At 39.6% G+C, this 12,067-nt stretch overlaps 1 protein-coding gene across 1 annotated transcript; it reads right to left on the minus strand.

Annotated features, from left to right (window-relative positions):
* Positions 1-568: 568 nt before the first annotated feature.
* Positions 569-2,709, minus strand: LOC122041880 (amino acid permease 3-like). Its single transcript, XM_042601745.1, has 6 exons — positions 2,504-2,709; positions 2,178-2,411; positions 1,998-2,091; positions 1,704-1,918; positions 1,484-1,623; positions 569-1,397 (listed from the first exon to the last, which is right to left on the minus strand). Exons 1-6 carry the CDS (start codon positions 2,610-2,612, stop codon positions 747-749), a joined length of 1,443 nt encoding a protein of 480 aa, XP_042457679.1. The 5' UTR covers positions 2,613-2,709; the 3' UTR covers positions 569-746.
* Positions 2,710-12,067: the final 9,358 nt, after the last annotated feature.

The raw sequence follows: 12,067 nt of genomic DNA on the forward strand, positions 1-12,067 counted from the left end.
CTCACTGATTTTAGATAGGATCATTAGAGAGGAGAAAACCTATCTCATTCTTCGATTAATAATCTCCTTTTTATAGTCTCTATTGATTAATGGCTCTCATTAGAATATCCCTTCTATAATGGTCGTCGACCTTCACTAATGATCATCTTTTCATAATCATTATCAGTTACCCTTCTTAAAATGTTTCATTTTCGTATTAAGCCAAAGATAGTAGGGCTCGAATTCTGAGTGTCAAGCATCAAACGATCCCAGGCTCGCACATACCCCCAGGCCCAAGTGTCGAGCCTCATACCCTCCTCCATGACCTGACCCGGCCAGACCTATCCTTCGACCTGACTCACATATCCTAACCTCTCGAGCTACTCGACATCTCAATCGTGAATTATTGTGGGTAACAACGAGTAAAAAGGATGAAGATTGTGTTGAAACGCATTCAAAACCTATGAATTATACTTGGGATTACACAATTTGTTGATGTTTTAATTGCAAAGTTTTCAAGGAGATTCTTCCTCCATTCTTTTACAATATTTTCCTTTTGTGATGATTGATTAATCTTATTCTGAAGCTCTGATCAGCTGGCGATCATTACCAGTTTAAATTGAGCTACTTTCTTTGACTGATTACAAACAATCACGTAAACTAAAGCAAAGCAGATGCAGCAGCAACCAGAGGATTGCAGACCTAATTGCGCAAATCAATGGCAACCAGCAAGTTGTAGTGGATGTCTTTAAACGGCCACTAGCCGCTCAGCCTTGGAACGGCCGGTAAACCTTGAGGTCACTGACCACTCCGGCGATGGAGCCGGCGGCCGAAGCTATGGTGATGGCGAGACACGCTAGGCTCAGAAGCTGGAGGCAGACCCACCTCGTGCTCCACCGCTCCACATTCTTCTGCACGATGTACATCTCCACCGGGAAGTACACCGTCAGCGGCCAGAACCCGATGGCGCCGAGCAGGCCGACCACGTCGTTGAAGAACGGCAGCAGCATCGACACCACAGTCGTCACCACCGCGAACCCCGTCCGCCACGTCATCCTAAAGAGGTTGAGCTTGTAGGTCCGCTCCCCTGGCAACGCCACCTCGATGTCGCCGCAGACGAACCTCGACTCTGGCCACGTCCTCTCCGCCCACCTTTCCACGAAGGCGAAGAGCGGCTGGCAGTACACCTGGTAGGCGCCCACGAGGTGCACGACGATGGCGACGTTGGCGATGTCCAGGAGCCAGTAAGGGTTGTAGAAGCCGAAGCCGGTGAGGAGGTTGCCCGGCGCTAGGTCACCGAACGCCGCGTAGCCCATGCACCCGCAGAGCATGTAGAAGACGGTTGTCACCGCCACGCTGATCAGCGTAGCCCTCTTCATCACCTTCGCCTCCGACGGTGGCGGGGCTTTAATTGTGTCCTAAAGGTGTATGTAAAAATGACTGACCGAGCATTTGCACATGGTAAGCGAATTCTTTTACTTGTGTTTTTCAACTAATCAACTACCTGGATCTCGATGAGAATGATCGAGTAGGAGTAGGCGAAGGCGATGTCGCCGAAGGCTTGCAGCGTGCGCCAGATTTTGTCCATTTGGCTGACGACGCCGATGCTAATTCCGGTGAGGCTACCTCTGAAACCACCATTTTCTGCGAAGATAAGAATGTTTAGTTTTCACAGCTCTTTGTTCATGGAGTTGAATCGAGCAGTGGATGAGTTTGCAGCTTACTTATAACTTGGGCGATGCCGAGACCTAGGCCGATGGAGGAGTAGGTAAACGACATGACGGCGGCGACGATGGAGAGCCACCATATCTGATCGAAATCCGGGATCTGCGAGAAGATGATCTGTGCCACCCCGAACATGATCATGTAAGGATTGCTGTTAACTTCGCAGGGGCTGTCGTCTCCTTTCTCGTGGAAGCAATTCGACCTTTTCACTGCCCTGTTTCCACCCAAAAGTAAACATCAAAACACTCATCTTCATCGTTTGATGATCAACCTGTTTGAGCAAATCTGCTTACACCATGCTAATGGAAGCAGCGATGGTATAGCCAATCGCAACTCCGACGATGTTGAGGTACTGGAGGCAGCCACAGAGCTTGACCTTGAAGCCATCTGTCGGGAACAAGAAGACGCATCCACGTTAGTAACTGTAATTTAATTTACGGAGTCCTACTGATGCTCAAGCGTACGAAACGCACCGAGGTTAGCACGGACGGCATCCATGTAGGTGTAGTTGCGCTTGCCGGTGCTGGGATCGCCGGAGCGGTAGCAATCGGACAGGAGAGAAGATGTGTAGTAAGTTACAAAGGAGAACAAGAGCATGACGGCAGGGCCGGCGACCCATCCGAGCTGACCGATCGCCCAGGCCAAAGACAGCACGCCGGAGCCGATGACCGCCGTTATGATGTGCGCACTCGAAGTCCACACGGTGCCTGAACACAATTATAATTCAGAAAAACAAAAAACAAAAAACGTAGAGCATAGAGCAACAGAAAGAACACAGTGATCCTATCTCACTCCTCACCGGTTCTCTTGAGACGGCCATCGTCGTCGAAGCATTTGGAAGCTCCCTGCGGCAGGCCAATTTCCAAGGCGGCATTTTGGTAGTAATTGGCAGCGCCGTTCTCGCCCATCTTTATCCACGCGGCAAGAATTCAGTTCAGTGAAGCCAATGCAAATTTAGAGTACAGCAACGAAATTTCTCTACAAAGAAGAAGAGTACGCGGGATGAGATGCAGAGAACGCTGAGGAGATCGATCTTTATAGGAACAAGGAGCGTACTGATCCGCAGAAGTCAACTAAGGTAGACTCTTGGACCCCACTCACCCATCGATCACTACTCGGTTCTCAGGCCATTCCCCACCTTTCTGGCCTCCCATTGCTCACTGCTCATAAAGAATGGTACTGCCCGCACTCGAGTCGGCAACCACAATCCCGTTGACTCAAAGGTCGGCTGTGGTCTCGACGGCGGGAACTTTCCAGGTGATGGGTAAAAGGACAAACACAAAAAGTAACAGAAGAACTCAAATCCAAATTTTATAATTCATCTTTTTTTTTGCAAAAAAACAAAAACCCTTTAATTTTTTGATTCCAAAAATATGTTTTGACCCAATACTATTATAAAAACTATTATTAGAATGAATTTAAAATTATTGAAGGGGTGTCTATTTATTTTTTATTTTTTAAAAAAGGACGCATTTGATATTTCTCATAATTTAAATTTTAATACAACTCAAAATATCCCAAACTGGACGTTAAGTTAAACTTCACCTTCAGCATTGGATTCTCCTATTCCTGGTGCTGTTGAAGCTTCAATTAACTAAGCAGTGGCTGTAGTCTTCGCGATGAACACCGTAGCTTTTGTCATGCCAACTTGTGTGAGATCTTAATTTTAAACCATCCTCTTTGACCGAATTTGTTCTGGCCGTACGTGAGCTAACATTGATAGATAGATATGTATTTATATTGTCTTCACATATATTCCCACTTTGTGCGATAGCAGATGAAGCACTGTATTCCATACCACTCGTTGAAACAATTGCTTTTAGGGAGCATCCATATGGTTCATTGAATTTTAGAATTGCAGTGATTGGGAGTGAAACAAGGCAAAGATTGGATTCAAAATTCATAGGGGTCAGAGCACTCGTACGGTTTGTATATATGCTTGTTCGTAAAGGTCCTTAGGCTTAGGTAGGGGTCAAGCATAACCTAATACTTTGCTTTCAGTGGGGAATTCTTTCAATGTTGAATTAATAATTCTCTTCTTTAGTAAACTCTTTAAAGTCAGCAGGAATTTTTGGAACAAAATCATCAGAATTGAATAAGTTCTTATATATTTTTTTTACTAAGTTAGTATGCATTTATTTAAATATATGTAAATCTTATTTATTTTTTTATAAAAAATAAAAGATGATTTTATTTAAGACTTATGGTAGTAATTAGGAGTAGCTGCTCTGCAACTTAGTTAAAAATAAATATAAAACACTTTTAAATTAAAAAATATTATACTAAGTCGGTTAAAAAAAATAAATTTATCAAAATCATATATCAAATGCATCAAAATTATATAATTGTATTGGTTGTTAAAACATTATAATAATTATGTAATAATTGTAATATTATTATAACAATTATTCGATATAATAATATTATAATGATTTTAATTTTTTAAAATTGGTTTAAATAATTTTAATTAAGTTGATAAAAAATTATTATATGTATAATATTTTTTTATTAAGCTGTACTAGTTTATTTTAACACGGTGTAACTATTAGAAAATAATTATTATAAGTAAATAGTTATTTGTTTCCTAATAATAATTATTATTAGAAAATAGTCATTTGTTTCCTAGTTATTAGGAAATAATTATTATTAGAAAATAGTTATTTATTTCCTAGTTATTAGAGAATAATTACTATTAGGAAATAATTATTATTTTTCTAATTTATGTATTTTCCTATTTTCACTTGTAATGGTATTTATATATACCATATGCTATCATTAATAATATGTGTTAATTCTATCATCAATATGATATCAGAACTCTAAACTTAACAGTAATTTTTTTTCTTTTCTTTCTTTCTTTTCTCCACAATGGTTGTCGCCGATGACATCAACCACCGGCTCCAGCTGCCTTCTATAATGGCTACCGCCGATGATATGACCCGCCGACTATCTCTCACAAATACTTCTAATTCTCCTGCCTCTCTTATGGTTCTCAACGTCAATGCTCAGGTACCGTTAAAACTCATCACTTCCAATTATTTTGCTTGACGCTTGCAGTTCACGTCTCTTCTATTCGGATATGACTTACTCGATTTTGTTGATGGCTCACGTCCCTGCCCCCCCCCTGCGCAGATAACGCATACAGATGTCATGCTCCCTCAGACGAATCCTGATCATATTCTCTAGCTCCGCCAGGATCAACTTCTCCTCAACACTATTATAGGTTCGATGTCTCCTACTCTTGTGCAATTTATTTCTTCATCAACTTCATCTAGAGATGCATGACAGACGCTGGAGAGAACCTACGACGCTCCCTCACGTGGCAGGATTATGACTCATCGTCAAAATCTTGCCAGCCCTTAACAGGGTAACAGGTCTATCGCTGATTATATGCAGAACATCAAAAGAAATATTGACGCTCTTGCGCTTATGAATGTTAAAGTTGGCTTTGATGAGCTCTCTATTCGTGTCCTGAATGGTCTTAGCCAAGATTACTACAATATCTCACATGCTCTGCAAGTTCGTGACGCCCCTATTACCTTTAATGAGCTATTCGAGCAGCTCCTCAACTATGAAGCCCAGTTAAAAGTCTCAACACCATCTCTATCTTCGATGCCAATGACTGCTCTTGTGACTCCAACAGGGAATTCTCGTAATTGGTATTCAAACTATCGTGGTGGTCGCCAGCAGGTCCCGCCTATATCCCATCAGTCATGCATGTCTACTCCTGGGCTATCTGCGTGTCCTCTTGCACATCCAAATGTGTCCAGTCCCAATCATTATCTTGAGCACTGTCAGATTTGTGGTGTCCAAGGTCACTCTGCTTGCTAGTGCGGTCATATGACTGCCTCGATGCTTGCTCTTCTTACACCAGCTCCTCCGCGTCCTTCACGTCTCATGTATAGTGCGCCGATTGCACACACTGCCATTCATTATACACCTTCGTCTGATTCTCGGGAATGAGTTGTTGACTCTGGCATCTCTCGTCATGTCACCACTGATCTCGCTACTCTCTTGTTGCATGAGCCTTACTCTGGGAATGATAGCGTCGTCATTGGTGATGGTTCTAGACTACTTATTACACACATTGGTTCTTTCTCTTTCTCTACTCCATCTTTCCTTTTAGTTTTATCCAATGTTTTATTTGTGCCATCTATATCAAAAAATTTGATTTCTATCGCAGCACTTTGTGCTACTAGTCCTATTACATTTCTTTTCTTTGATTCCTATTTTCAGGTGTTGGATCGTTGTACGGGAGCGACACTGGTCAGTGGAGTCCATAGAGATGGTGTCTATTATAGCCAAAATTTATGTCTACGCTATCATCGCCTTCTGCCTTTTCTATGTCTACCTCGTCATCTATTTCCTTATGACATAGTCGTTTAGGTCATCCATCATTAGATGTTTTGCAACGTTATTTTTTATCCTTGGGTCTTTCGTTTTCTGCGAATACTTTGTCTAATTTTTCATGCACTTCGTACAATATTAATAAGAGTCATAAATTGTCCTTTCATAAATCTAGTATTTCGTCTCGTGCTCCTTTGGATATCTTTTCTGATGTTTGGGCATCTCCTATATCATCATTTGATGAACTCAAATATTATGTTATCTTTGTTGATCATTTTACAAAGTATATATGGCTTTATCCTTTACGCAATAAATCGGATGTATACTCTACCTTTATTGTATTCAAAACTCTTGTTGAAAATCGGTTCTCGATGACTATCAAAATACTATTCACTGATAATGGAGATGAATTCTTAGCCCTTCGCTCCTTTCTTACTACTCATGGTATTAGTCATCTTACCACTCCTCCACACACTCCTGAATACAATGGATACTCTGAACATCGTCATCGTCATATAGTCGAAACTGGTCTCACTTTGTTGCACAAAGCATTTATTCCACTCACTTTCTAGCCTTATGCCTTTGTTGCGGCTGTCTATTTGATTAACCGCATGCCTAAGGTCGGTCTCTCCCATATGTCCTATTTTAAAAAATTATTCACCACTGTTCCTGATCTTTCTATGCTTCGAGTTTTCGGGTGTCTATGTTTTCCGTGGTTGCACCCCTACTCTCACCACAAACTTGATCTCAAGTCAACCTCGTGTCTTCCTTGGCTATTCTCTCACCTAGAGTGCCTTCCTGTGTTATGATGTAGCTCTCAAAAGAGTCTTTGTATCTCATCATGTTAAGTTTGTGGAGCATATTTTTCCATTTTCCATCACCTCCTCCTTGGATTCCACAGTAATAGACACTGACTTTGAGCTTTCTGCTGCACCGGTTCTCTCATGGGACCCTCCAGCATCGATGCTGCAACCTGCCACTAATCGTAGCCGTCCGCAAGTGACTTCTTCACCGCCATCATCTCCACCATCATCACCTCTTGTTGTTGGGTCGTTCATGCTGCCTGGTGGTAACCGACCCTCTAGCCCACCGACTCTTTCTCTCTCTCTCGCTTCTCTAAACCAACATCCCATGCAAACTCGCTCCAAAAATATCATCTACAAATCCAATCCAAAGTATCTTCTTCATACTGGTCTTCCACAACCTTGTGAATCCTCCTCTGTCACGCAGGTACTCAAAGATCCGAATTTGGTACAGGCCACGCATGAAGAGTACGATGCTCTTCTCCGTAATCAGACTTGGACTCTTGTCCCACGTTCGTCAGACCAAAATCTTGTGGGTAATAAGTGAGTGTTTCACATTAAGCGTAATTCTGATGGCTCAATTGATCGATATAAGTCTCGCCTTGTTGTCAAGTGGTTTCATCAGCGCTCTGGTGTTGACTTTCATGATACATTCATCTCTATTATTAATCCAATAACAATGCGCATTGTTCTTAGTTTGGTTGTGAATCGGAGGTGGTGTCTTCGCGAACTTGATGTAAACAATGTATTTCTTAATGGTCATCTTGCAGAGGAGGTTTATATGGCGCAACCTTAGGGTATGCGCAGTGCTGAGTTTCCGGATCATGTGTGTCGTTTGCATAAGGCGCTTTATGGCCTGAAGCAGGCTCCGCGCGCTTGGTATTTGGAGCTTCGCGCTTCCTTGGTCTCTCTTGGCTTTATCGCATCCCGAGCTAACACTTCCTTATTTGTTTATTCTTAGGATGATACTGTTATCTATTTCCTTGTATATATTGATGATCTAATCATTACAGGGAGTGATGCTTCTTCTGTTGACATCATAGTATGTAAACTTCATGTAAAATTTACGATTAAGGATCTTGGGGCTCTTTCCCTCTTCTACGGTATTGAAGTTCGCCCAACCTCAAATGGTCTTCTCTTGTCTTAGCAAAAGTATATCACTGATCTTCTCTCCAAATACAACTACTTGATTCCAAGATGGTCTCCACTCCTATTGCTGCTGGCTCTCATCTTACTTTGTATGATGGGTCTTCATCTTTTGATATGACTAAGTTCCAACAAGTGGTTGGAGGCTTACAATATCTCCATATGACTCGTCCTGATATTTCTTTTGCGGTCAACAAGCTTTCATAGTTTATGCATGCTCCTTCAGAGACGCATTGGGGTGCTATGAAGCGTCTACTTCGATATCTTAATGGTACTAGGGATCTTGGCATTCGTCTTCTTTGCGGATACACCTTTTACTCTTCATGGTTTCTCCAATGCAGACTAGGCAAGAGATCCAGATGATCGATGTTCTACGAGTGCATTTATTATTTTTCTATGTGCTAATCCGATTTTTTGGAAATCTACCAAACATCGCACGATTGCACGCTCTTCGACTGAGGCTGAATATCGTGTCATTGTCTCTGCAGCAACTGAGATCCAATGGATTAAGTCACTTTTGACAGATCTGCTTCTTCTGATTATCACGCCTGCTGTGCTTTTTATTGATAATTTGGGCGCCACGTATCTTTCAGTTAATCCTATTTTTCACCCTCAGATGAAGCATCTCACTATTGATTATCACTTTGTTCATGATCTGGTGCAGACCTCCGAACTGCGAGTTACTCATATTCCTGCTGAGGATCAGTTGACTGATGCACTTACACAGTCGCTTTCTCGATCTCGGTTGTTTGCTATTTGCAACAAGATTGGTGTTATTTTTGGGACACCATCTTGAGAGGGTGTATTAGGAAATAATTATTATAAGTAAATAATTATTTGTTTCCTAGTTATTAGGGAATAATTATTATTAGAAAATAGTTATTTGTTCCTAATTATTAGAGAATAATTATTATTAGGAAATACTTATTGTTTTCTTAATTTATGTATTTTTCTATTTTCACTTGTAATGATATTTATATATACCATATGCTATCATTAATAATATGTGTGAATTCTATCGTCAATAATAACAATTACTCAAAATTTCTACATAATTTTGGAACACCTTGGAACATAGTTGAGTTGGTCACTGTATAGTAGATTTATAGAAATAGACAAGGTTAAATTTGATAAAACCATATTCAATATTTTGATTTATTTCTCTATAGATAATATGCGAGCAATCGTCTTAGACGTCCGAGGCTAATTAATGATTTTTTGGAGGAAAAATAAAAAAGGGGTTTCCTTATTTCTAAATAATTTTTTATTAAAAGGACATCCCACTCCACTAATTTAATCCGTGTATAATTATTTAATATTTTCATTATTATATTTCATTTAAATTTTGCATCAAAATTATGAATCAGTAAGATACATTGTATCAACTATAAAAGCACAATTACTACATATGTTATAACCGTTATGAATTTGTAACTTTTATAATATGAATATTAGATAAATAAGTTGAATATATTGTAATAACTATAAAATTATAGTAGTTATAATGTGAATGGTAAATAAATATGGTTGAATCTATATAGTAACAGTTACTAAATCGTAGCTAATATAAATATATATATTTTTAAAAAGGTTAATTATATATTATAATAGATATGAAAATGTATTAATCAGGATTTAGAGGAAAAATAATAATGATTTTTAGTCTGAATAATGGGGGAGTTGTTTTGATTAAAAAAAATAAAAATGGAGCGTTTTGATTTGGAAAAAACAAAAGCGCCCTGTTTTTACTTTATATTTTTGCCTATTTCTCTCTCTCATTCTCAGAATTATTAGCGTTGAAATATCTATGAAAGCATGATGTTTGATTTTCTCCGCCACTTGCTCGTATCTGCAACCGTGTTCGTCCATTGCTTGCTTTTCTTAACAGCTCGTGTCCAAAATGTAGTTAAAGCCGGTCAACTTTAGCATCGTTGTGCGTAGTTCACAACAAAGTCAAAGTCAAATAGTCAAAGAAAGTATAGGTTAGCAGTCGTTATCAATCGAGACGTTGTCGATCGACAGTGAGCTAAGTGTGTTAGTTAATTGTTGCAAACTAAGCTAGAATAATTGGACCTGCAATCTGAAATTCGTAAGGCATACGTGCTTTCTTCTAACAAAAGTCAACTCATGTCAGTGAATGGACGATTGTTCTTGCGGGGTGGATCTGTAAGATAAGATGGTCCTCTCCGACGCCATCAATTCTGTTTTATGAACCAGAGGCGAAGATTCGGAGATGGATCTCGTGGATCTGCAGCGAGATAAAGTTTAAGCGGCTTTTATGACTTTGCTCTGCCTTCTACTGTTCTTCCACTGCAAGTTGAAGAAAGGAAATGGTGTGAGGACCAATTTGATGGTGGTTCAGGGTTCAATTTCGACTTGAAAGCCTTTAGTGGACAAGTCGAAGACTGAATTAGCGTGTGTGAGGGAGGGGGAAAGTCAAAGGAATGGGCATTTCTTTAATGTATTTATTGTACGGCTAATATATAATCAGCGTGAAATTGTCCCATTACGATAGCGATTAAACACATGCTGGGAGTCTATTGCGCTCGATTTATTAAATTTTTTATAGAATTAACTTTAAAATTAGTTAATGTCAACTAAAAAAATTTAATTTTTTTTTTAAAAAAAACGAGAGAGGCGATTGAAAATTAAAAATGGTCCAGTATTAGATCTTAAAACAGAGCTTGACCTGGTAGGCGACATTAAAGAAGAGACTATTGTGGCCAATTTTACCATTGTAGTCCGCACTGCCACTTTAATACCAGAGTACTACCCCTAAAGCTGATCTTTTCTATCTTCATTTATTTATTTATTTATTTTAATCTTCACTTTCATCTCCGATTACAACGTCGTCTTGGCCCTTAGATTTACCATTGTTGTGAACGTGTAAAACTTGGTCCTTGAGCCGCGTTCAGTTGGTAAGTGAATAAGATAAGTCAAAATTTAACAAGAGATTTCATCATCTCTTCAAACATACGCTTATGCACTTTCTAATTTAGATTCCTATTAAACTTCTTTTTAATAATGTGTGGTAGTTATGAGAGGGCCACTAACGTGGTGATATGTAAAGCTTGGTCTTTTTGATGTTGTTGTAATAGCTATGATTTATAACTACTATAATAGGAATATTTTTTCAACTATGGTTAATATTATATTATATCCACTACGGAATCATAAGATTATAATTGCTATACACAATTGTAGTATCTACGAGATCATAACTATTACAATTGTATAGTTGTAATAACTACGATAATTGTGGAGCAACTATGATCTCATAGTTATTACATCTATATCAAAACACAAGAGTCTCTTCGAAAATAAAAATATTAATGTGGTGCTAAAGCGAGCTCATCGAGTATCAGTCAAGGCGGCCAACGTAGAGGTCAAAGTGAAAGCAATCAAAGGCAGGAAACCATTGGCCCACCATAGCCATCCAAGTGAATGGCAACGGATCGAGTGGGCCTGAAGGGTTTGATCGGGTCGGAGGCTCATCGGAGCAGATTGCTTGTCCGACCGGGACGACTATAGAGAGGATATCATGTTGGATATATATGAATGGAGAAGACATGGAAGATAAAAAAAGTTCCATTGTGAATGGAACTTTAGTCCCACATTGGGGGTTTTAAGATATTTTGGTTGGTTTATATTGATTCACATGCTTTGATGATATGAACAAATGCATGGGGAGAGATTCTCTCTCACACATGGGTGCGCAGAGAGGGTGCAAATCTAGGGTTTGAATTGCGCTAAATCATGTTGACTCGCGTGCGGGCACGACCTGCACACGTCGAATGCCGGACCAATTAGGACAAAATTTGCCTAAGTAGAACAACTAACATTTTGCTCAAAAAAGTTGAAGCTCTCCATCTACGTTCTCCTCTATCGTGCATCTCTTGTTCAGTGGAGAGCTTATGATAGCAGTCAAGTACCTCCCGTGACCATTAGGGTGCGTTTGGTTCAAGTCATCATCTATAACCTTGGTTATGAGATTACCAGATAATCACATAACCAAGGTTATGAGGAATGCAACATAACTTATTAGGTGTTTGGTTCAACTAAGATTA

This window comes from Zingiber officinale, chromosome 2A, assembly GCF_018446385.1.
Source record: "Zingiber officinale cultivar Zhangliang chromosome 2A, Zo_v1.1, whole genome shotgun sequence".
Classification (NCBI taxonomy): Eukaryota; Viridiplantae; Streptophyta; class Magnoliopsida; order Zingiberales; family Zingiberaceae; genus Zingiber; species Zingiber officinale.

What these genes read in the sequence shown, in the direction of transcription:
- LOC122041880 (XM_042601745.1), bottom strand. Translation starts at nt 2,612, where the DNA reads ATGGGCGAGAACGGCGCTGCCAATTACTACCAAAATGCCGCCTTGGAA. An exon ending in TGGCCGTCTCAAGAGAACCG is followed by an intron (nt 2,412 to 2,503) that starts GTGAGGAGTGAG and finishes AATTGTGTTCAG; the next exon opens with GCACCGTGTGGACTTCGAGT. An exon ending in TGCCGTCCGTGCTAACCTCG is followed by an intron (nt 2,092 to 2,177) that starts GTGCGTTTCGTA and finishes TGTTCCCGACAG; the next exon opens with ATGGCTTCAAGGTCAAGCTC.